This window comes from Plecotus auritus (assembly GCF_963455305.1).
Source record: "Plecotus auritus genome assembly, chromosome: X".
Lineage (NCBI taxonomy): Eukaryota > Metazoa > Chordata > Mammalia > Chiroptera > Vespertilionidae > Plecotus > Plecotus auritus.
In genome coordinates this window covers 126,365,885-126,393,329 of record NC_137784.1, presented here as the reverse complement: position 1 = coordinate 126,393,329, position 27,445 = coordinate 126,365,885, and the positions used below count along the sequence as shown (strand labels likewise).

General features: G+C 39.2%; 1 protein-coding gene across 1 annotated transcript in view; it reads right to left on the bottom strand.

Annotated features, from left to right (window-relative positions):
* FMR1NB (FMR1 neighbor) overlaps positions 1–24,662 on the bottom strand; it is a gene marked incomplete at both ends in the record, with an annotated part of 35,525 nt that extends 10,863 nt beyond the window's left edge. The window contains 4 exons of the mRNA XM_080653154.1: positions 3,012–3,108; positions 4,470–4,610; positions 10,316–10,435; positions 24,341–24,662. Of these exons, the coding sequence (XP_080509280.1) occupies positions 3,012–3,108; positions 4,470–4,610; positions 10,316–10,435; positions 24,341–24,662 (680 nt within the window). The remainder of the gene's footprint in view (positions 1–3,011; positions 3,109–4,469; positions 4,611–10,315; positions 10,436–24,340) is intronic.
* Positions 24,663–27,445: the final 2,783 nt, after the last annotated feature.

Genomic DNA, 27,445 nt, shown 5'->3' with positions numbered 1-27,445 from the left:
CTATCCCTCTCCCCCCTAAAGGACCCTCTCCCATGCTTCCTTTTGTCCCTATCCACCTGATCTTTTCCTTCATATCTACATAAATCTTAAACCTACCAGTGACACTTAAACCTAATGAAGCTTCTGATCCTTATTAATGAAAATAAAAATAGAACTTAAGTAACCTTGAAGATGTACCAAATTTCAAAACATATCTTATATGGGAGTTTAATAAGGCTATTAGTAGCAAATCTTAGAAAGCTTTTTATTAATGCTCTCTGTATATATATTTAATAATATACACCTAGTTTAAGCTCGCCTGAGTTCTCTGTGTACCTGGTTCATATCACACCTAAACTCAAGTCAAGTGGAAGTAAACTAGAGATTCAGTTATAGATTATTCCAGGGGCAAATTTCAGCCACCTCTGCTTAGAAATGACAAGTAGTTAAGGGGAATGTCAAAACCATAATTTACTTGGGCTTACCACTGAAGGTCAAGAGAGGAGAGCTACAACAGCTTTTTCCTGAAGGAATGCATATTTGACTTATAGGACAGGATACAGCAGGAGGAGTTTAAGAGTATCTTCCAATTTCTCAAGAGTTCTTCCAGCAAAGAGGCCAAGATCATGTTACTGCAGATCTGGATTTGGCATTTAGCCCTTCTGATTTAGACAAATTGTGATTGGCTTCTTTCTTTTTCTTTTTTAAACCACTACGTATTTCTTTTCCTGATGCATCTATTTTCTTTTTATGCAAACATTTGTTTTACTTACTGGAATATTCTATCTATCTCTTTATTCTTTGAAATGAAGAAGAGGAAGTAAGTTAAGGGGATATTTCTAAAGAAATATCTTTCCCTACAAAGGGGGTGGAGGGGTAGGCAAGCTTTGAACTCTATTTTAGCGCCTTGTTTGGTATCAAGGACAGGTTCTTTGTTCTAACACAGTTATTTCCCTTGCTGCTAAAATCAGCTTGCTAGGAAAAGCTGACAGTGGCCCATCTACCCTCAACCACCCACTGTTCCTAGAAATTCAGCTAAGCAGCAAGATGAAACTGACACCTGCTCTGGGGTTCAACAAGCAGCTCAGGATGACTGAAGGAACATACTAGTACATACCACTCTTATACAAAACAGTAAAATAAGTTAATTAATTAATCATAGTAAACCAAAATGTATGGTGTTCAATATGTATATACTCTTCACATTGTTCTAGTCTCTTAAACAATTCTTATTGTTTAAAAAAGAAGAAAATATATTTTTATCAGGAATAATGCTTTGGAATTTATTTCAGAGAAAAATCTAGGGTACCTGAACATCGCCATAAAACTCCTTGGCAGAGGCACAATAAAGATGCCATCATGAAATATTATATCAGTCCTATCATATAAGAGACTAAATAATACAGCATAATCCTAGCCACCAGTTTCTAGCAAATATAATTTCATTTTTATTTATGGGTTATATTTTACTAGTATATGAAATCAAGCTTTGGCGGGGGGGGGGGGGGGGGGGAGAAGGGAGGAATCATAAAGTCCATTCCTATTCCCTGGGAAAGGAAAGAAAATGAGAGCAGCCAAGGATAGAGATTACCCACTCAGTATAGTCAACTAAGTAAAAACTGAGAAAGTAATATATTGTCATATGAAAACTGAAGAGCTGAAAGGCTGTGACCCAATAGTATCTTCAGAGTGTTCTAAGAAAGTGATGTGAGCAATGAGAAAGTTTAAATTACTATAGGACTGCCTTCCAGGCTAGCCAACTCCATCCACTGTATTTCTTTATTTGTTGAACCATTCATTTATTCAATAAAATATATTAAGCTTCCACTAATATGAGGCACCTTGCTATGAACTATATATACAATGACACCTTCATCAGATTTAAGGAAAAGATAAGAAAAGACTTAATAATATTTACAGAAAATAAGGTAACATGTGTATAAGTCTAAATCTTCCAGTAAAATCTAATCAATTTTTGTAACCCAAATACCACTTTCTCATTAAAGTGAATAAAAATATCAAAGATGTTTAATCTTCAACAGGCACATTTTCTTTACCAGAAGATATAAGGAGGTACTTACTCTCAGCATCATATTAGTGCCAACTCTGCATTTACACAAACCTCACAGTGAGTGCCTTCTTAGATTTTGTGCTCCAAGTGCCTCTCTCACCTCTCCCTAGACCTGGACCTGCTCTCTCCCTCCATACCCACTCTATCCCTAGTAGCTGGGGAATTATCTATATATATTAGAGCCTAAGTGACCATCCGACTGTTCAACCATCAGACCAGTAGCTATGACACGCAATGACCACCAGGGGCAGATGCTCAATGCAGGAGCTGCCAAGCTGTAGTGACTTGGCAGCTGCGGTTCTCAGGTGATGCACCCGGAACCAGAGAGGAGGGAGCCCAATTCCAGGATTCACCACCCGAGAACTGCCCTATTGCAATCTGGGACCCCTCAAGGGATGTTGGAGAGCTGGTTACAGCCCGATCCCTGCAAGCCAGGCCAAGGGACCCACCGGTGCATGAATCCGTGCACCAGGCTTCTAGTTAAAAAATAAACTAAAAGCATTATGCCGATAATGCACTGGGAGTTTGTATAAGATGCTAAGAAGAAATCTGATAAAAATCAGCTTGAAGACAGACCAAGGCTTTAAGACACAATGGTAGATGACCATCTATTTAGACCAACTTTTGCTGGAATCCTTCTGATTTGCAGTTAAAAACTATTTCCACTCAACAATCCCCAGTCAGCTCACTGATTTAAGTTTTCTTCCAATTTGTATTTTGTTTGATGAGACAATGTGCAGACTATGTAAGAAGATGTTTTAAATTTATGGAAAAATAAAATAACATGTTTTTTTAAATGTTAGGGCAATTTTACTTTTAGATTTTTACTGAGCTCCCTTTTTTTAAACAAAAGGGACCCAAACATAATCCCCATGTTTCTGGAATGTATGGATAAATGTGACTAAACAGAAACATCCAAGTATACTCAGTATTCAGCAAATGAAAGTTTATGTTTGCCTACCTTCTCCAGCGAAGAGAAAAGCAATAAATGGGCAGACATCCTAGGATGATCATGCTAAACACACCAAATCCAAACATCCGGAATATCTGCAAAGGTTCTGTTGATTTAATTATATCTTGTTATTTTAATGAATTAAGAGAAGCAAATATGAGCTCTTTCATAAAGTCTTTATAAAAAGTATCAGTTATTAAAGTAAAAGTATCAGTTATTAAAGGGGGTATTCATATATGATAGGTAAATATACTTGCTACTTTATAATTGCAGGAGTTTATGAAATGTTCTTGAAACACAACTAAAGTTGACACTTTGAATGTGTGTCTCCCAATGGAAGTCTTAACAAAATGATCCTACTGTTTCTGTTAACATATTATTATGATTCATAATTCTTCCTATGGTCTCAGTATGTTTTTCTTTGGCCAACTGTTATACATCTTAGAGCACTCAGAGAGTGAATTAATCTATGAATAGTTAACTTGATAAAGGAATGGCTTCTTAAATGTTTACTTCCAAATTATAAACTTTAATTAAATAAATATCAAGAATTTGCAGATGAATAAGAATATTTTGTTTGGAAATACATTCTAATATGATTGGTGAATTGTAAGTCACGGTTCAAATTTTCCCTTTACAAGAACCAAATGTCTCTTCTCACATAATATAAAGACTAACCCGATGAATAAATTATAAACACTGCATGACAGTGTTAAAATCGTAATTCTATATTCATGATCAGATTTCAGCTCCCGTTATTAATACTAGATGTTCAACAAAGAGCTGTAAATTGAATACAGGCTATATTAACCTAAGACATTGCTTTGCATGCATCCTTTTTGTAGTATTTGTTAGTATTTAATCATATCAAATATATTCATCATGGGACTCACTGGTAACATGTCCCTACTATCGAAATGAAGGAGCAAAAAGAGATTGTCTAGTTCTCAAAACGTTGAAAAGAAAAAAAAAATTTAATAGAAGAACCTAATTCAAAAACAATAAAACCAAGAGAAATGAATACAAAGACCTTAATAAGAAATATTTAAGTCTACTGTCACATAATGATGTGCAGAAGATAAGATAAATGGGAAAAAGTCTACTCAGGAAAAGTAAATGGGTAGAGAAAAGTAAGCTAAGGAATGTCTCTGATTGGTGCATTCTCCCAGGCATTGAGAGTTACCTCTCAGAGAGTCTGGAATCTTTGGAACAAGATAGATAGTGACTAAAGCAAAAGAAGAGACTCATTTTGAACTTCCATAGTCACATCTATTGGCTAAGCAGAAACTGCTCATGAATGAGGTGGCTTGGTCACCTCAGGACATTATACAGATAATTTATCTTTAGAGATGGGAGCCCCATTTAAGTGTGAAGTTGGGAAAGCCAAATTTAACTGTATACAATTGTGACCTGGTTATTCAATTTTTTAAAAAATAGAATACAATAAACATAAAAGGATGAACTTACTATTGCTTAACGGGGCAAAACAGCGGAAGTTCTTGGTTCCAAATGATGAATAACAGCATCTGTATTCCAAACATGCACTCTTGTTAAGATTTGGCAGATTGTTGCAAGCCTTCACCTCCTGATTCTCCTTTACAATGCATGCTTTTAGAAACAAAATCCAAGAAAAATAATTCAGTGTGATTAATTATTATTTTCCTGAATTAAAATAATGAGTGAGAGAGAAAACAAACAAATATTTAAGCTGGTACATTTAATGAAAAGTTTGAATGACATACAAATAGCAATGAATGCTGAAAAAAGAGTAAAACTAATAACTACCACAAGTTATTTAACATCACACTTTCTATTCTAAATGAAATGCAGAAAATGAACAAAAATAAATGAACAAGTATAGGCCAAAAATGTCCTTAAAATAACATCTTTTTTAATGCAACAGATATCATCTCACACATTTATTTAATTTCATTTTATTTTATAGTTTTTTATTTTTGACATTACAAATGTCTCCCATTTCCCCTTTTGCCTCCCTCCACCCAGACCCTGCCCTCCCCCTTTTCATTCATTTTTATTAAACTACAGAAACTCATTGAATGCATCAGTGAAAATGAACGTAAGTAAAATTCACACAGTTTATTGTTAGAGAGTAAGGTAAGTGATACTATTGGGACTAACCTATTTTCTGTGAACACTTGTCATATTGGCACTACCACATATTTTAAGATTCTTCCTTTTGAGCTTAAGTTATGACTCTATAATTTTGAATATTCAATGATTTATGACATGAATGCCAGATTCATGCAACTGCAATAAAGTCATGCATGTTTGAATCTATAAGACTCATGAGTTCAAATAGCTGATTTTTAACAACCTGCTTTAGAAGAGAAACAAATGACAACTAAAATGGCAGATAACAGATTGTTACTCAAAAAGAAAATCTCCACAGTATTGCTTAAAGCCAGCTTAGATTAGGTTCAATCTCCAGTGCCATCAACAACTACAGACTGATGTTTTATGATGACTTTAAAGCTACTAAACATAAGCAAATAACAACATAATGGTTAAAAGCATATTTTTACTTCATGGTTTATTTTATTATGTTCTTCTTCTTTAAAGACTGTCAATTTCTGAAGCTATGGTAAAATTAATACCTACCATTCAGAGTACTGTTTATGCCTGTTTTTTTCTAAAGCTGAGATGGCAGCCCAGTAGCTCCTTTCTGAAGAGTGTAGGGTTTGCTATTAATTACGTGGCATCTATGAGCTGCACATCAGTGATGCTTATTTATCTATGGCCTGTTATTACATTGAAGGCCCAGGAGAACCTCGTTTTGCCACATTGTTTGAAAATTAAGCTGAGGTGAAGAGTGAACATGGAAAGCAATTCCTAAGATATCTAAGAGGATGTGAGAGTAAAATCTGCCTTCCAGTGATTAAGAGGTTTGAGATAGATAACTGGCAAACTAGCATACAAGCTCTAGAGACTCTGCTCTGGAGTTAGAGAACCAGTTAACCAACCTCCCATAGCTTCTGCCAACAATGAATATGATGTCTTATGCTTCGTGGGAATATACCTGGATGAACAAAAGAAGAACAGAACTACCTGGAACACCAGCTTGTATATCATTGGGAATTGGAAAAGCAGGCCCCAGGAGGAGGAAGACCCATTTAAAAAGCCTGTAAATGGACCTAACATCTGAAGACAATAAAGCAAGTCTTCCCATAGTCGTAGGTCCCCAAATCAGCTACTTAAGAATTTTAATCTTCTACATTTGACAGAAGACTGCTTTTCTTCATTGGTATGTATACAAATAAATCTGTTTTGGCATTATAAAAAATAACTAGAGGCCCGATGCATAACATTGGTGCACTGAGGGGCAGGGGGTTCCCTCAGCCTGGCCTGTGCTCTCTCGCAGTCTGGGACCCCTCAGAGGATATAGGAGAGCCAGTTTCAGCCTAATCCCGCAGGCCAGGCCAAGGGACCCCACTGGGCAAGTTACCTTGCTTTATAAACATCATTTGTAAATCTTCACAAAAAACTCTCAAAGTGAGTTTTACAACCTGCATCTAAAAAAATAAACACATAGCCCTCGCCAGGTGGCTCAGTTGGTTGGAGCATCATCCCATACACCACAAAATTGTGGATTCTATTCCCAATAAGGGCACATACCTAGGTTGCAGATTCAATCCCTGGTTGGGGCACATACAGGAAGCAACTGATCCATGTTTCTCTCTTACATCAATGTCTCTCTCTCTTTCTCTCCTCTTTCCTCTCTAAAGTCAACAAACACATATCCTATCCTTGGGTGAGGATTAAAATTAATTAGTTAATTAATTAATTAATTAATTAATAACATCAAGGATCACAATAACTTGTGCAAAGTCACAAATTTAATGCATTACCAATTGGCCTGGATATTGATTTCCCAAGCATTTTAGACATGTAAGAGTTTGCCTACTTTGTTGTTGTATACTCTAAGCTATTATTTCTTCAATTCTGTCAGAGCCAGAGTGACTCTACTCCCCAAGTTGGACTGCATGTGAAATACCATGTTCAGGCTGGGCATTACACACCCAGAAAAGAGTGACAATAGTCAGGGCCTGGTCAGAGATGGGATGGACTTTCTGTGTGCTGAGTTTCTCACTATTGGCATTGTTCAAAGACCATTTTCAAGGAATGGAAATCATAGAAGAGATTTTAAATCATAGAAGAGAATAGACTAGATCAGCCGTGGGCAAACTACGGCCCGCAGGCCGGATCCGGCCCGTTCGGCTGTTCTATCTGGCCCGCGGAGCCGAAAGAGCAGAGGGTTCTCTTGCTCTCCCCTCCGCTCCTTCACCAGCAGCAGTGTTAACATGGCAACATCGGAAACATGGCCGCAGCTCCTTCTTCTGAGTGGGCGGATTTATATCCGCCCATTCAGTAGAAGGAACAACCTCTCAATCTTCCAGAGGCTCCTTGTAATGCCCGCGGAGGCGTCCCCCGACATCACCCTGGGAATGCGTAGACACGTTACCCTGGTGATATAGGGAGACACGCCCCTGGAGAGCACAGTATCAGAGCATTAGCTAAAAGGGAGACCAACAACACTGTTCCCACTGAAGTTGATGTTTTAAAGACCAAAAACCTTTCAACCCAGTCTACATTGCCATCTACATCTACGTCCTGGGCATAATTTGGAAGTTGCACTAAAGAAAATGTTTAATTTACTGTTTACACATTTTGTTCTTTTCTATTTGTTTTACTTTTAAATTATTTTATTATATTTAAGTTTAATTTGAAAGGCTTTTGTACCTTTCCTTTGTTAGGCAATTTTATTTTGCCTTTGCCATCTTCAATATAAGGTATGTTATTGTGCTATGATTCCTCCATTTTTTGAAGTTTCAAATTATAATAATTAGTGTTTACATTCTTCTTGTTAAAATGTTTGAAATGAATAAAACTATTGAAATAGTAATAAAAAAAGACCATACCCTTTTATGTAATGATGTTTACTTTGAATTTATATTAGTTCACACAAACACTCCATCCATGCTTTTGTTCCGGCCCTCCGGTCCAGTTTAAGAACCCATTGTGGCCCTCGAGTCAAAAAGTTTGCCCACCCCTGGACTAGATGATCCCTAAGGTCCCTTCTGATGCTGAGTTTCTATTCTTTTATACTTAAACTAGAGGCCTGGTGCACAAAATTTGTGCATGGGAGGGGTGTCCCTCAGTCCAGCCTGCACCTTCTTGCAATCCGGGACCCCTAAGAGGATATCTGACTGCCGGTTTAGGCCCGATCCCTGCATTGGGCCTAAACTGGCAGTCGGACATCCCTCTCGCAATCTGGGGATGCTGGCTCCTAACCACTCGCCTGCCTGCCTCATCACTCCAACCACACTGCTTGCCTGCCTCATCACCCCTACCCACTAAGCCTGCCTGCCTGATCGCCCTTAACCCCTCTGCCTGACTGCCTGATCGCCCCTAACCACACGCCTGCCTGCCTGATCACCCCTAACTGTTTGCCTGCCTGATCGCCCCTAAACACTATGCCTGCCTGCCTGATGACTCTAACCAACTCTGCCTGCCTGCCTGATGCCCCTAACTGCTCACCTGCCTGCCTCAGTGCCCCTAACCATCTCTGCCTCGGCCCCCACCATGGCAGCTTCGTCCAGAAGGACGTCCAGAATGATGTCCAGAAGGTCATTCAGCGTCCAGTCTAATTAACATATTATTCTTTTATTATTATAGATAGATGGCATCTGATGAACTTTATGCCAGTTACTAAATTTAACTTTCAGACTCAAATTACTAAGAGACACTTGCAATTTTGAAGAATAAAAATGGTAGAACAATTTTTATCAGGTTTAAGTATATAATTTTCTCCAAAGAGGGAAGAATCATGTGACCTCTCAAGCTTCCATGCCAGTCTGTCTCAAGGTTATCATTTTAATCTATAAGACATGAATCTTTTACAAACAACAGCCTAATGACAAAACAACAGACTTTTGTTTTAGTGCTTAAGTGGGAAGAGTGTTCATAATTCAATTATAAAAGGGAGGAAGTTAAAATTATTTCACATTTTATGAACTTGTAGTTACTCTTTTCAAAGAAAGCAGTATATATATATGTATATATATATATGTATATATATATATATATATATATATATTCACTGTTTTTGAAATATTTGAATTAACCTAGGTCATATGTTTCCCTTATAATAGACCAGTTTGATTTTGTTGGGCAAAACATCTCATACACTTGGTTTTGACTCAAGTTACTGTGCCAGGCTGGGGAAATATTTTGGAAATACAGATAGGTATCCTATTTAGATTTTTTAAAGGTGGCTTCAGTGTTTGTATAATATAATTATAGGTAACTATGGGAAACAAATTATCATTTGTTGTTGTTTATGATAAACTTTAGCACTCACTGAACCATTCTTTTAGCTTTACAACATACCACCTTCTCAGATTTCTCTTTCTCCCCTCAACTTGACCATGGTAGTATTTTTAATTTATTTATTGAGCTTGTTTATTTTGCTATTCTCATTGGTGGTAAGTATTATAATGCCTGTTTTGTATTTCATGAAACCAGTATAGAGAAACATGAAGAGATTTATGCAAGGTCACAGAAGAATTCAGTGCTAAAGTCTGGAATTAAACAATGGAAATTATTTTTTCTTATATATGTACAACAAATATTTTTAGAATAAAGTCTGCATGATTTTTAATGAAAGCTTCATCTTTGTAATTCATATATGTCAATTTATTTTAAGCTTCTCCTTGAAAAGGCACCACATGCTGTACAAAATGAAAGGTTGTTTATTTGTGGTTAATAATTCTCAGGGGTCATCATGTGCTTGATAAACACATGATATACAGAATCACAAAAAGGCGATGTGACTTGAAACCTGAACTTTTTATCATTAAAACAGATGGGAAAACATCTGGTATATTCCGTATATTAGAGCTACACAGCACCCCGATTAATGCCACAAAAGATATTGATTTCACAAAACTAGGTCAGGGACTAAATTTCAGGCAGTCATTAAGGTAAATTGTAAAAAGTTTAGACAATTGTGAAGGAAAACTATCTTATAAAGAATAACAAACATATGGAATTCTTGTAAAATATGGCCTCAGTTCTTCCTTGCAATTCTTTGTGGTAAATATTTTCATTGTAAAGATGAGGACACTGAATTTCAAAGAGGTAATCTTGCCTAAGACAACAGGTAGAGTCAGGATGAAAACTCAGGTCTATCTATCTCACTCCAATACCAATAGACCATACTGCCTCCTAAACATTTAACTACTATTTTCAAAACAAGGACCCTGGGAGGGGGGGAAAATCAACCAAGAACTTACTTGTGGGAAAGAAGAAAATTATCAGAGCTCTCCGTGCAGAAATTTTTTCCAGAGATTGTCCATCAGGATTTTCACTGCTCCACATAATATACTCGCTTTCAGTCACAGAATTTGAGAATCCTTAATAAAAAAGTGAAATTATTAATCCCAGCATATAAAGCATCTATAACTCTCTTTGGCCCCCAAAGTTAATAATGGAAAATATAAGAGCTAACAGATATTGTACTTACACCTCATAACAGCTTAGGTACTATAAATACTGATAACATCACAATGTTTAAACTATAGGCCAACATATTCCATTGCTGTGTTATAAAATGATTTACAATAGTGAACTTGACTCACAAATATCACTGACATTCAGAAGTCCAATCAATTAACTATTTGGAAACAGTATTTTTTCTAACTAAATCAGATCCCATCACAGAAACTCTTGGAAACCATGTTGGCTTCTTTATTTACTGATAAAAATAAAGGCCTGAGGAGACACTGCAAAACCTTCCTATCCTTCTTTCTCACTACTTCAAACAACCTGCTTTAAGTTTCATTTCCATGATTCCCTCCCATATTAGAGGAAATGATATCTACCTTTGTTCCCATAACATGGATTTGTCCATATCATTAAATATTCTCCAATGCTATCTTTAATAACTTCACAGTATTTCATTATATGGATCTACTACAACTAAGTAAAACATTCCCCTAAAGCAGTGGTTGACAAACTCATTAGTCAACAGAGCCAAATATCAACAGTACAACGATTGAAATTTCTTTTGAGAGCCAAATTTTTTAACCTTAAACTTCTTCTAACGCGGAGAGAAACCAAGATGGCGGCATAGGTAAGCACCTAAACTGCTGCCTCGCACAACAATTTCAAAACTACAACTAAAAGACAGAACGGACACCATCCAGAACCACAGGAAAGCTGTCTGAGTGAAAATTCTACAACTAGAAGGAAAGAGAAAAGCTCACAGAGAATTGGAGGTACGGCAAAGGGTCTTTGTGCGGGCAGAGAGGAAGGGCAGCTGAGAGCCTGGCTGACTTTCTCTGGCGGAAGGAAGAAGGAAGCCCTCGACCGCACTGAACCCCAGTTCTGACTGCACTGAACCCCAGTTCCAGGCGAGCCCCTGGGGACCCACGCTCTTACAGGGGGGAATCTGGACTCTCGGGTGGAGACTCGGGAGCTGGAGAAGGCAGAGGTTTGAAGGCGCGTGCATGCCAATGCGCACAAAGGCTGCGGAGGTTGCCACAGGATTTCCCTAGTGGAAGGGAGTCAGAGGCTCCTGACTGCACTGAATCCCAGTTATGACTGCACTGAACCCCAGTTCCAGGCGAACCCCTGGGGACCCACGCTCTTGTGGGGGGAATCTGGACTCTTGGGTGGAGACTCGGGAGCCGGGGAAGGCAAAGTTCTGAAGGCATGCGCTTGTGCGCAAGGGCAAGGCTGACTGGAAGCCAAGACTGTCTGCTCCGCCCTGAGACTCCACCCCATCCAAGCTGAGCACAGAGGCTATTGCAATTTGGCAAGTCTAATCCTATAAGGCTGTCTCCAGCACCGAACTTCTCCCAGCGTAGACACAGCTGATCCTTACAGCTAACTGGCCTGGAGGTCAATTCCTCCCAGTGATACCAACAACAAACAAGACTTAATTACAACAAGGCTGTACACACAGTCCAAAAAGGGGTGCACCAAGAGTGTCCACCTCAGGTTAACTGGGGAGGCCGACCCACTGGGCCATATAGGAAACCTAGCACACAAATCTACCCTACCAACTCAGGAAAGCAGTGAAAATGCGGTGTCAAAGAAACAGATCACAAACGAAAGAAATAGAGGAAAACAAATGACTGGATATAGAATTCAAAACCACGGTTATAAGGCTTTTCAAGAATATCCTAGAAAAGGCCGATAAATATAACGAGACCCTCGAAGATATGAAAAAGGACCAACTAGAAATTAAACATACACTGACTGAAATAAAAAATATTATACAGAGACCTAACAGCAGACTAGAGGGTCGCAGGAATCAAGTCAAAGATTTGAAATACAAAGAAGCAAAAAACACTCAACCGAAAAAGCAAAAAGAAAAAAAAAATCCAAAAATTTGAAGATAGTGTAAGAAGACTCTGGGACAACTTCAAGCGTACCAACATCAGAATTATGGGGGTGCCAGAAGAAGAGAGAGAGCAAGATACTGAAAACCTATTTGAAGAAATAATGACCGAAAACTTCCCCCACCTGATGAAAGAAATAGACTTACAAGTCCAGGAAGCGCACAGAACCCCAAACAAAAGGAACCCAAAGAGGACCACACCAAGACACATCATAATTAAAATGCCAAGAGCAAAAGACAAAGAGAGAATATTAAAAGCAGCAAGAGAAAAACAGTTAATTACCTACAAGGGAGCACCCATACGACTGTCAGCTGATTTCTCAACAGAAACTATGCAGGCCAGATGGGAGTGGCAAGAAATTTTCAATGTGATGAATAGCAAGAACCTACAACCAAGATTACTCTACCCAGCAAAGCTATCATTCAGAATTGAAGGGCAGATAAAGAGCTTCACAGATAAGAAAAAGCTCAAGGAGTTCATCACCACCAAACCAGTATTATATGAAATGCTGAAAGGTATTCTTAAAGAAGAGGAAGAAGAAAAAAGCAAAGATAAAAATTATGAACAACAAATACATATCTATCAACAAGTGAACCTAAAAATCAAGTGAATTAAAAACCTGAGGAACAGAATAATCTGGTGAATATAATAGAATCAGGGGCATAGAAATGGAGTGAACTGATAATTCTCAGGGGGAAAAGGGTATGGGGGGTTCAGGAAGAGACTGGACAAAAATCATACACCTTTGGATGAGGACAGTGGGGGGGAGGTAAGGGCAGAAGGTGGGGTGGGAACTTTGTGGAGGGGAGCTATGGGGGGAAAAAGGAGAAACAATTGTAATAATCTGAATAAAGATTTATTAAAAAAAAAACTTCTTCTAACGCCACTTCTTCAAAATAGACTTGCCCAGGCCATGGTATTTTGTGGAAGAGCCACACTCAAGGGGCTAAAGAGCCGCATGTGGCTCGCGAGCTGCAGTTTGCCGACCACGGCCCTAAATAAAAGGATTTAGGTTGCTTAACATTTATTGGTATTATAAAGAACACTGCATAGAACTCACAATTACAAAGAACAGATTGGTGTTTGCCAGAGGTGAGGGGTTGGTGGGGGGAGAAATGGATGAAGAGAGCTAAAAGGAACAAACTTTTGATTATAAAATCATCATGTGATGTACAGCATGGTGACTATAGTTAACAATATTGTATTGCATATTTGAAAGTTGCTAAAATATAAATCTTAAAAATTGTAATCACAAGAAAAACATTAATAACTATGTATGGTAATGAATGTTAACTAGACTTATTGTGGTGATCATTTCACAATATATACAAATATCAAATCAAATTATGCTGTACACCCAAAACTAATATGCTATATATGTCAATTACACCTCAATTTTGAAAAAAACTGCAATGATTATCACTGGAGCTATATATTTTTAAATATTCACGAAAAATTCCTTAGGTTAAATTCTTAAGGAATGGCTCTTGACCTTAACCACATTACACTCCATCAAGGCTGCACCTAGATAACTTCTACTAGTAGTGTGCACAAGTACCAGTATTCTTTTTTAAAAATTCTTTATTGTTTAAAGTATTACATATGTCTCCTTTTTTCCCCATTGACCTCTCCCTGGCCAGTCCCCCCCCGCCCCGGCAGTACATTCCCTCACCTCCCTAGTGTCTGTGTCCATTGGTTATGCTTATATGCATGCATACAAGTCCTTTAGTTGATCTCTTACCCACCCCCCCATCCCCCGCTGCCTTCCCTCTGAAGTTTGACAGTCTGTTTGATGCTTCTCTGTCTCTGGATTTATTTTTGTTCATCAGTTTATGTTGTTCATTATATTCTACAAATCATATGATATTTATCTTTCTCCAACTGGCTTATTTCCCTTAGCATACTAGTAATGCTCTCCAGGTCCATCCATGCTGTTGCAAATGGTAAGAGATCCTTCTTTTTTTACAGCAGCATAGTATTCGATTGTGTAAGTGTACCACAGTTTTTTAATCCATTCATCTGCTGATGGGCACTTAGGCTGTTTCCAAATCTTAGTTATGCTGCCCTGAACATGCCCTATCTTGTCTGATCTCAGAAGCTAAGCAGGGTCAGGCCTGGTTAATACTTGGATGGGAGTACCAGTATTCTTCCACCCTCACTTTTTTGTTGTTTGCCAGTTTGATGGGCAAATAAAACTCTTTTGTTTTAATTTACACTTTTTGTCATCAGTGAGTTTACATGTTTCATACATTTGTTGCAGAGTAGAGAATTTAAACATTAATCTGTTACATATATTCCAAATATTTTTAAGACAGTCAGAAACCTCTATATTTTTATGGTGTTTTTGGAAGTTTAAAATGTTTTATGCAATCAAGTGTCTAAATATCTTCCTTTACTATTTCCTTCTTTTGAGTCATGTTTAGAAACATACCATACCTTAATGTTTCCTTATATTTTCACTTTTTAAATTTACATTTTAATCCACCTAAAATGTATTTTGAAGTGTGTTATGAAGTAGGAATACATTGTTTTGGAGTTGTCCTAGTAACATTTATTAATTCCATTCTTTCCTACTTATGATATCACCATCATATTCTGTTTCTTGACTTTCTATTCTGTTCCACTAACCAGTCTGTTCATACACCAATATCACTATTATAATTTATCTTACATTGTTACATATTTTAATAACTTATCTGAAATCATTTCATTAGTCTTTATTGTCAAAAATTTATTCTCAACTCTGAAAAATCTTTTAGATGGACCTTAGAATCATTTTGTCAAGTCAAAAAAATCTTAGTAATATGTTATTGTAATTATGTTCATTTGTTTAACATTCATTCAAAACACATTTATTGTATGTATGTCTCATGTGCTAGGCACAAATTCAGTTAAATGTAGATTCATTTGGAGACCTTTGATAACTGTACAAAATTTTCTCACCCAAGAGTAGGTTTGTTTCTCCACTCATGCAAGTCTCCTTGAATAAGTTTTATAGTTGCATTCATACAGGCCCTGTACCTTTCTTATTATGATTATTCTCATATGTCATATATATTTTGTTGTTATGTGAATATGATCTATTTCACCACATTTTCTAGCTGTTTCCTGCTGGTATATAAGAAAACTATGGGTTTGGGTTCCTGTATTTTCTAGCTTACTATCTTATTTAACTCTTGATAGCACTGACTGTTCTTCAGTTTCATTCTAGATCGATCTATGTATATAAAAGGCTAAGCAATGGCCGACTGGCTGACCAGCTGACAGGTATGATGTGCACTGACCACCAGGGGGCAGATTCTCAACGCAGGAGCTGCTGAGCAACAGCAACTTTGCTGAGTGCCCTCTTGCACTCTGGGACCCCTTGAGGGATGTCAGACTGCCAGTTTGGGCCTGATCCCTGCAGGCCAGGCTGAAGGACCCCACCTGATGGAGGGACCCCACTCACTCCACAGATGCCCTTCGAGCTCCGGCGCCACCCCAGGTGCAGCTGGCTGGGGAAGGACTGCAGGAGGTTGGCTCCAGGACATGTCGGCCTGTCTCACGCAGTCCCACCCTGCCAGCCACCTTCTAATTAATTTCCTTTCAATGTGCATGAATACATGCACCAGGCCTCTGGTATAATCATATTATCACTAAATAGAAATGGTTTTGTCTCCTTTCTTTCCAATATTAACAGCTTATTTTTTTTTCTCTCATTGCATTGCCTAAAACTTCTGAAGCTATGTTTATCAATAGCTATGGACATGAGCATGCTTGAGTTAATAGTGCCTTTAATGAAAACATACTAGTGTTTCCCCTTTAAGTAACTTGGCTTCTGGCTTAAATGTGTAAAAAATAATTTTGTCTTCATGTGTAAAAAATAATTCAAAATGGATCAAAGAACTAAATGTAAGACCTAAAACAATAAATTACATAGAAGAAAATATAGTTACCAAACTTATGGACCTTGGTAATAGAGAACATTTTATGAACTTGACCCCAAAGGCAAGGGAAGTAAAGGCAAAAATAAATGAATGGGACTATATCAAACTAAAAAGCTTCTGCACAGCAAAATAAACTGACAAAACAAAGAGACATCCAACTAGATAGAAGATGATATTTGAAAACAGTAGCTTTGACAGAGGTTTAATTTCAAAAATACAAAAAGAACTCATAAAACTCAACAACAAACAAATAAAAAACCCAATCAAAAAGTGGGCAGAGAACCTAAAAATAGACCTCTCCCAAGAAGACATATGAATAGTCAATAGATATATGAAAAGATGTTCAAACTCACTGGCAATTAGGGAAATACAAATCAAAACTATAATGAGATACCACTTCACACCCATTAGAGTGGCCATTATTAACAAGACAAGCAATAACAAGTGTTAGAGAGGTTTTCTGGGGGAAAAAAGGGAATCCTCATTCACTGCAGGTAGAAAGGTAGACTGATACAACCACTATGGAAAGCAGTCTGCGATTCCTCAAAAAGTTAAGAATAGAGCAAAACTGATAAAGACAAAACAATGAAAGAGAATTACAGGCCAATATCCCTCATGAACATAGATGCCAAAATCCTCAACAAAATTCTAGCAAATTGGATCCAGCAGTACATCAGAAAGATTATACACCACGACGAAGTAGGATTTATCCCAGGGATGCAAGGATGGTACAATATCCGTAAATCAAGAAACATGATACATCACATAAACAAATTGAGAGATAAAAATCACATAGTCATATCAATTGACGCAGAAAAAGCATTTGACAAAATCCAAAACCCTTTCTTGATAAAAACTCAGCAAGGTGGGAATAGAAGGATCATACCTCAACAGAATCCTATCTAATCCTATCTAATATGCTAATTGACCATAACTCTGCTACACCCACAAGCCACGCCCATCAGCCAATCAGGAGTAAGTATGCAAATTAACCCAACCGAGATGGCTGTGGCCACCAAGACCAGGAGCCTTGAGTTGTCCCTGGCAATGGAGAAAGCCAAGCTTTCCACCTGCCCAGGCCTGCCTTGGTCTCCGCTCAAGGCTACGAAGTTTCAATTATAGAAGATAAATAAATCCCCCCCAAAAATGGCGGCAGCCACGTAGCTGGAGAGAGCAGGAGGCTTGAGTTGTCCCCAGCAATGGAGCAAGCCAAGTTTCCGCCCGCTCTGGCCTGCCTTGGCCTCTGCTTAAGGCTACAAAGTTTCATTTATAGAAGATAAATAAACCCCAAAAAAATGGCTGCAGCCACGGAGCGAGCAAGAGGCTTGGCTCTGCTGAAGGCTACAAAGTTTTAATTATAGAAGATAAATAAATCCCAGATCCCAGGGCCTCTGCTTGGGTCACCGGGGGTGTGGCTGGCCTGCAAACCACCACAGGCCCCTCGCCCAGGACGCCCCATGCCCCAAGGAAACCCCCACCGTGATCTGGGACACCCTTCAGGACAAACCAGCTGGCCCCCACCCATGCACCAGGCCGCTGCTATCCTATCTAATAAAAGAGTAATATGCAGATTGACCATCACTCCAACACACAAGATGGCTGCCCCCATGTGGTCAAAGATCCTGCCCCCATGTGGACACAAGATGGCCACCACAAGATGGCCAGCAGGGGAGGGATGTTGGGAGGGACCAGGCCTCCAAGAAAGGGCAGTTGGGGGCAATCAAGCCTGCAGGGGAGAGCAGTTAGGGGTGACCAGGCCTGCAGGGGAGGGCAGTTAGGGGCAAACAGGCTGGCAGTGGAGCAGTTACGCATCAATCAGGCTGGCAGGAGAGTGGTTAAAGGGTGATCAGGATGACAGGCAGAAGCAGATAGGGGCAATCAGGAAGGCAGGCAGGCGAGCAGTTGGGAGCCAGCAGTCCTGGATTGTGAGAGGGATGTCTGACTGCCTGTTTAGGCCCGATCCTACCCCTTGAGGGGTCCCAGATAGGAGAGGGTGCAGGCTGGGCTGAGGAACACACACCCCCATGCACGAATTTCATGCACTGGGCCTCTAGGAAAACATAATATGACAAACATAATATGACAAACCCACAGCCAACATCATACTCAGTGAGCAAAACCTAAAACCATTTCCCCTAAGAACAGGAATGAGACTGGGATGCCCACTCTCACCCACTCCTGTTCAACATAGTATTGGAAGTATTAGCCATTGCAATCAGACAAGAAGAAGAAATAAAAGGCATCCAAATTGGAAAAGAAGAAGTAAAACTGCCTTTATTCGCAGATGAGATGATACTGTACATAGAAAACCCTAAAGAGTCCATCAAAAAATTATTAGACTTAATAAATGAATTTGGCAATGTAGCAGGATACAAAATTAATGCCAAGGAATCTATGGCATTTCTTTACACCAATAATGAACTTACAGAAAGAGAGACTAAAAAAGCAATCCCATTTACCATCGCACCAAAAAAATTAAAATACCTAGGAATAAACTTAACTAAGGAAGTAAAAGACCTATATGCGGAAAACTACAGGACACTGAAAAAAGAGATAGAGCAAGACATAAACAGATGGAAGAACATACCGTGTTCATAGATTGGTAGAATCAACATCATTAAAATATCCATACAATCCAAAGCAATATATAGATTCAATGCACTGCCCATTAAAATACCAACGGCATATTTCAAAGATGTAAAACAAACTCTCCAAAAATTCATCTGGAATAAAAAAAAAAAAGACCCCGAATAGCCACAGCAATCCTGAGAAAGAAGAACAAAGTAGGTGGGATCTCAATACCAGATATAAAGCTGTATTACAAAGTCACTGTCCTCAAAACAGCCTGGTACTGGCACAAGAACAGATATATACATCAATGTAATAGAATAAAGAACCCAGAAATTGACCCAAGCCATTATGCTCAATTAATATTTGACAAAGGAGGCATGAACATACAATGGAGCCAAGACAGTCTCTTCAATAAATGGTGTTGGGAAAATCGGACTGATACATACAAAAAAAAAAAAAAAAAAGAAACTAGACCACTAACTTACACCATACACAAAAATAAAATCAAAATGGATAAAAGACTTAAACATAAGACGGGAAACCATAAAAATATTAGAGGAATCCACAGGCAGCAAAATCTCAGACATAGCAATTTCTTCAGGCCGAAGCAATTTCTTCACTGATACTTCCCCTAGGGCAATGGAAACTAAAGAGAAAATAAACAAATGGGACTACATCAAAATAAAAAGCTTTTGCACAGCAAAAGAACCCATCAACAAAACAACAAGAAAGCCCACTGCATGGGAGAACATATTTGCCAATGTTATCACCAATAAGGATTTAATCTCCAATATTTACAGGGAACTCATACAACTTAACAAAAGAAAGATAACAACCCAATAAAAAAATGGGCAACCGACTTAAATAGATACCTTTCAAAAGAAGACACAAGGAAGGCCAAGAGGCATATGAAAACATGCTCAAAGTCACTAATTATCTGAGAGATGCAAATCAAAATGACAAAGTGGTACCATCTCACACCTGTCAGAATGGTTATCATCAACAAATCAAAAAATCAAATGCTGGTGTGGATGCGGAGAAAAAGGAACCCTCGTGCACTGCTGGTGGAAATGCAGACTGGTGCAGCCACTGTGGAGAACAGTATGGAGTTACCTCAAAAAACTAAAACTGGAACTCCCATTTGACCCAGTGATCCCACTTCTAGGAATATATCCCAAAAACTAGAAACACCAATCAGAAAGGATATATGCACCCCGATGTTCATAGCAGCACAATTCACCATAGCTAAGATTTGAAAACAGCCTAAGTGCCCATCAGCAGATGAGTGGATTAAAAAACTGTGGTGCATCTACACAAGGGAATACTACACTGTGGTAAAAAAGGAGTTTTTATCATTTGCAATAGCATGGGTGCAACTGGAGAGCATTATGCTAAGTGAAATAAGCCATTCAGAGAAAGATAAATATCACATGATCTCTCTCATTTGTGGAAGATAATGAACAACATAAAGTGATGAACAAAAACAGATCCAGAGACAGAGAAATATCGATCAAACCATCAAACCTCAGAGGGAAGGTAGGGGAGGGTGGGTGTAAGGGGGAGAGATCAACCAAAGGACTTCTATGCATGCATATAAGCCTAACCAATGGACAAAGACAGCAGGGGGGTGAGGGCATGAGTGGGGGGATGGGAGGGTAATGGGGGAATAAGGACACATGTAACATCTTATTCAATAAAGAAATAAAAAAATTAAAAAATTTAAAAAAGAATAGAGCTACCATATGACCCAGCAATCCCTCTCTTGGGTATATATCCTAAAACCTTGAAACCATGTATTCACAAAGATATATGCACCACTATGTTCACTACAGCATTATTCACAGTGGCCAAGACATGGAAACAACAAAAGTGTCCTGCATAGAGGACTAGATAAAGATGTGGTACATATACACATGGAATTCTAATCTGCCATAAGAAAGGATGAAATAACGCCATTTGCTACAACATGGATGGCCTTGAGCACATTATGCTAAGTGAAATCAGTCCGAAAAAGCTAAGAACCATATGAGTTCACTCATATGTGGGATATAAAACTGAAACTCATAAACACAGGTAACAGTATGGTGGTTAGCAGAGTGAAGGGGTTGGGAGGGAGAAGGGGATTTTCATATATGATGATGGGAGAAGATTTGACTTTGGGCAGTGGGAACACAGTGCAATACATAGATCTTGTAACATAGAAACCCACACCTGAAACCTACATGTTAATGTTGACCAATGTTACCCTAATAAATTTTTTTAAAAAGTAAAGACTGAAAATCTAACTACATTTCAAAGAGGAAAAAAGACTGAAATTTGCAGCTTTCATGGATATGAGACCTGTGCAATCTGCTGAGTCTGGTTCCTAGAAGGGTCCCAAATTTGCTTTCATATTCTTGAGATTCTTAACAAATTTTGAACAAGAAACCCAGCATTTCCATTTTGCAAATTACGCTGCCAACCCTGATCTGCAGCAAGGTCTCTTAGAGGAAGAACAGTATTAAAGAAAGGGTAGGACACACATGGGAGTAATGGCTAATGTTATCAGCTTGGAAAGGAGTCTGCAGGGGCTTTAGTAAGTTGAAGGTCTACCTGGACTCTACCATTTCTGAGCCGTGGCCTCTAATAGACCTTAATTTGCATCCTGGCTCTGCTACATACTAGCTGGTGAACTTGGACATCTCAGTAAAATTCTCTACCTCAGTTTACTCATCTGCAAATTGGGGATAATATTTATTTTGGAGGATTGTAAGGATTAAATGAAGTCATACATGAAGTGCTTAGTATAATGTAAAAGAAGTAAATATCTGTCACATATCTTTCATTGTTTATTTTGTAGGCATTTAATTTTCATTTCTATTCCCAAAGCATTACTTTGAATTTTATGATCAAATATACCAAGACATTTCTACTTTTAATCTCCTCTCTATCCTGTGAGGTTTTTTGTTTTATTGTTTATAATTTTTTAAATTTAATAACATTACTTTGTTCCCAGAATATTTACTTTTATAAATAATTCTCTTAATAGCAAATATGACTCGTTTTCCACTTATAACTTTGCTACAGTTTCCTTTTAAGGTAAATATTTATGTAAAAATGTGAGGCAGTTTTTAAAAAATATGAATAACCAGTAGAATTAAGATAACCAAGAGTTGTGAAAGTGTTATATAAATGACTGAGGCAGGGGAAAGATCCATCTAGTGAAATCTCCTCAATTTTTAGATATGACAAATGAAGCCTGAAGAGGTAAAGTGACTTATAAAAGGTTACACATACACTTCAAGTCAGAAGCAGAATCAAGACAACTTGAGTCCCCTAACTGCTAGTTCAGGGCTCCTTCAACTACACCAAATACAAAAATGACTAAAGCAAGAGCAAGCTTAGTGCTTAATGAGGTACATGGAAGGCAGGCAGACCTTCTATGTTTACTGCCTTGTTCATTCTCCAGAGATAAGAGAGAAATAAAGTGTTTTAATATAATGATACAGAAACTAGTCATCTGGTTTTTCCATAAAGCCACAGCATTCTGAAAATATTACCTATTAGTCGATCTTTATTTCTCCTTTTTAAAAAATCTCCTCGAAAAAGATATGCAATAAAGACTGACCCAATAGGCTACAGAGAATTGGTGGAGAAGGTAGATCAAACTCCCAGTTCCCATTCTGCTCGTTTCCTCATCCCGTGTGCCACTGGTCTATATGTCTTCTGGGTAAATATAAGCTGAAAAGCAATGTGGCTTGGTAGTCCAAATGATAATACAAACTGGAGATATCTCAGAGTTACCTCAGTTCCCTCAACCTCAATTCACCCTGGTGACATTAAATCTAAAAGAACTCAGAAGAGTCTAGGAAAGAGAAAGGAAACTTTAGCTCTAGAACTATATCCCTGCTTTCACCAGGGTCATGGCCAAACTATCTTATCTCTCAGTGTATGTTAGTATGTTAAGCTTGTTGTAACAAAGCACCATAAACTGGTTGGCTTAAAGCAACAGAAATGTATTGTCTCACAATTCTGTAATCTATAAATCCAAAATAAGGATGTCAACAGGTTGGTTAGCTTTTGAAGGCTATGAAGGAAAGCTTCCCTCCTTGGCCTAAAGATGACTGTCTTCTCCCTGTGTCTATGCATATAAGTATCTACCTCTGTATCCAACTTTCCCCTTTTTATAAGAATACCACTCATATTGTTTTATAAGAATACCAGTCATATTGGATTAGGTCCCACCTCATTTTAACTTGATTACCACTATAAAGGTCTAATCTCCAAATAAGGTCATATTCAGAGGTACTGGGAGTTAAAACTACGATTTTTTGTGGGGGACACAATTCAACCCATAACACCATAAGTTATCATTTTATATGAAAAATGGAATGTAATTCATCCAGTCATGTATTAACTCCTGGTAATTTAGGAAGTCTGACAATATAAAGAATGAATCATGGATTATTTCTGGGTGGGGGGAAATGTTAAACTTATATTGAAAAAATTCTCATGTAAATAAATCTCACTGAATAACAGTATCCTCTTTTTGTAAGAGTTCTATTTAAACTAGAAGTATAAAATGAAGAATTCATGTACTAAAGTAAATAATGTATAATTTATAGATTCATATTTTAACTTACATTTTTAGAGAATGAGAAAGCTCTGTTTGTAAGGCTCTCAATTGTATTTGTAACTAATATTTACAAATACAGTAAAAGTAATTCAGAAATACTTTGGTATTTTAGATGAATAGTAGAAAAATAAATCTGAATTTAATTTCAAGTAATATGGTTTGTAAATGTTCATTTAATAGTCAACAACTGGAAACAACCTAAATGTCCATTAAGTGATAAATGGATAAACAAAATGCAGTACATCCATACAATGGAATATTTTTCACCCATAAAAAGGATGAAGTACTGATACAAACTACAACATGGATAAGTCTCAAAACCATTATGCTAAGTAAACAAGCCAGACACAAAAGGACAAATAGTATATGTTACCATTTCTATGAAATGTCCACAGACTAACTCAATCCATAGAGACAGAATGGAGTTTGGGAGTGACCAGAGGTTAGAAAATGGGGAGGAACCACATTATTAATGGGTGTGGATTTTCATTTGGAGTTATGAAAATATTTTGGAACCAAAGAGAGGTGGTAGCCACCGAATTGTCCACTGTAAAATGGTTACATTTATATTCCATAAATTTCATCTCAATTTTTCTAAAAAGGCGGGGCAGTGAGGGAGTTCAGTGTTTAGTGAGGTAAAGTTGAGGACAGAAGGGCTTTCTGTGGGGAGTGAGTATGGTTATGAAGGGAGATTGGGTGAGAGAGGGCTGTAGAGTGGAGGGGGAGGACAGGCTCGTGGGTGGCTGCCATGAGGCGCCTGGGCACCCCTGCCCTGGTGGCCTCCCCAGAGAGGTTACTCACTGAAACCCAAATGGTAGCACAGCAGAGTCATGAGAAGGATGGTGAGCAGGAAAAGGACCAAGCGATTTTCGGCCCACATGTTCATCAGAGACCTGCGCCTCTCAGCTCTGAGGCCGCGCAGGGACGCCTGCCAGCCGGGCTGAGGTGTGGCAGCCATGATGGAATGGCGCCCACGATTGGTGCTGCTGCTGAGATGCGACCCCACCACCGGGTTTTCGGCAGCATAGGACTCATCACATCTGACCAGCTTTATGCGCGTCCCTTTCAAAGCCTTGGTCCTTGGCCTGGACTTCCGTCTCGAGCATCTCCCTTCTGAAGGCATGGCTTCACTTCTGACTAGCTCAGACGATGCCTCCCTGCCAACAGCCCTTAACGCAACAAGCTCCTGGACACTGACGCATGCGTGGTACCCTCTGCACAGCACATGCCAGCCCTTAGGCCCCGCCCGTTTTTAACGGCCAGCAGGATATCTTGTGCCCCCTCTCCCGCTCGAGACCTGGCCTTTCTAGTGCTTGTTAATTGTTGAATGAATGAATAGGGCCTGATGACTGTGCCAGGATCATGACAGTTTGTCATAGATCAACAAAATGGATAAATGGAATTCAGACTCCAGCCTTGACTGTTAATTCCTACTCAGATTCAGTCTTATGAAAGGCACTGTAACATCTATGGTCACTACAGTTGCTCACTACAGTATCCACTAGCCAAATATGTCTGCTTAAATGTACATTTTAATTAATAAAAAGTACACGGAATTAAGAAATCAGTTCCTTAGTCACAGTAGCCATATATCCAGTGCTCAATATCTATATAAATATATAGATATAGACAGAGATAGACATAGATATATAGATAGATAGATATAGACAGATATATAGATAGATAGATATAGACAGATATATAGATAACCTATTTAATAAAAGAGTAATATGCAAATTAACCATCACTCTGCTACACCCACAAGCCACGCCCACCAGCCAATCAGGAGCGAATATGTAAATAAACCCAACCAAGATGGCTACGGCCACAGAGAGCAGGAGGGAGGCTTGGGTTTCCCCAGCAATGGAGGAAGCCAAGCTTTCCTCCTGCCCTTGCCGGCCTAGGCCTCCACTCAAGGCTACAAAGTTTCAATGATAGAAGATACATAAACCCAAACAGAAATGGCGGCAGCCACGGAGCTGGAAAGAGCAGGAGGCTAGGGTTGCCCCGGGCGATGGAGGAAGCCAAGCTTCTGCAGCCCTGGCCAGCCCAGGCCTCTGCTTAAGGCTACAAAGTTTCAATTATAGAAGATACATAAAGCCAAAAAAAATGGCTGTCGCCACGGAGCAAGCAGAAGGTTTGGCTCCGCTCCAGGCTAAAAGGTTTCAATTGTAGAAGATTAAACCCCAGATACCAGGGCCTCCGCTTGGGTCACCAGGGGGCATGGCTGGCCTGCAAACCACCACAGGCCCCTCACCCAGGCCGCCCCACGCCCCAAGGGAACCCCCACCCTGATCCAGGACACCCTTCAGGGCAAACCAGCTGGCCCCCACCTGTGTACCAGGCCTCTATCCTATCTAATAAAAGAGTAATATGCAGATTGACCATCACTCCAACACACAAGATGGCTGCCCCCATGTGGTCAAAGATGGCTGCCCCCATGTGGACACAAGATGGCCACCACAAGATGGCCAGCAGGGGAAGGCAGTTGGGAGGGACCAGGCCTGCAGGGGAGGGCAGTTGGGAGGGACCCAGGCCTGCAGGGGAGAGCAGTTAGGGGTGACCAGGCCTGCAGGGGAGAGCAGTTGGGGGGGGACCAGGCCTGCAGGGAAGGGCAGTTAGGTGTGACCAGGCCTGCAGGGGAGGGAAGTTAGGGGCAAACAGGCTGGCAGGGGAGCAGTTAGGCATCAAACAGGCTGGCAGGGGAGTGGTTAAGGGGTGATCAGGCTAGCAGGCAGAAGCGGTTAGGGGCAATCAGGAAGGCAGGCAGGCAAGCAGTTGGGAGCCAGCAGTCCTGGATTGTGAGAGGGATCCCAGATTGGAGAGAGTGCAGGCTAGGCTGAGGGTCATTTCCCCCCCCCCCCCCCCCGGTGCATGAATTTCGTGCACCGGGCCTCTAGTAGATATATAGTTATATATAGGTTTAGATAAAGATAGATATAGAAATATAGATATAGATATAGATATAGATATAGATATAGATATAGATATAGATATAGATATAGATATAGATATACACATACACATACATATACATATACATATACATAGATATCTATCTCATGGTGCCTGTGTTTGACAGTGCAAATATGAAGCATTTTCATCACAGCAGAAAGTTGTGAGGGGCAGTGCTGGATGTGCACAGTGACTATAGTAAATAGGGTAGATATTCAATAGGTTGTTACACTGTAGTAGGAACTTTCAACTGGAACAAATGGCATTTGCCTTCAGAGACATTAAGGTTGAGTTACAAACTTTTTACACAGGAAACATGAAAACAAAGAGTGTGTGAGGAACACTAATGAGTGACATAGAACACTTAGATGTATTCCCATCATTTGCCACTAATGAATTGGATGATCCTAAATGCCTTTCTCTTGCTGGGCTTCAGTATTGCATGTGTAAATGTGAGAGTTAGCATTGTCTCTAAGACCCCTTCTTGCTCTAAAATCTGACCCATAAGCAAAATCCCATTAAATGGCTTGGTTTGACCCAGCTGGTTGAGTGTCGACCTTTGAACCAGGAGGTCACAGTTCAATTCCCAGTCAGGAAACATGCCTGGGTTGTGGGCTCGATCCCCAGTGGGAGATGTGCAGGAGGCAGCAGATCAATGATTCTCTCTCATCACTGGTGTTTCTATATCTCACTCCTTCTCCTTTCCTCCCAAAAAGAAATAAACATATTAAAAAAAAATTGCTTGGTTTGGGCATGCCTGCAAAGGGATGATGTACGTGGTGCTGGCATACTTGCTAACCTACCTCATTCTAATTTTCAAGGGATGTGAAAACTACCCCCATCAACTGCATTTCTAGCCTTGTTCTTACCACATTTTACTCTGGCTTTCAAAATGTATTTCTACTAATTTTTATTATATTGTTCTTTCCAACGTTAATAGGTATTCCACAG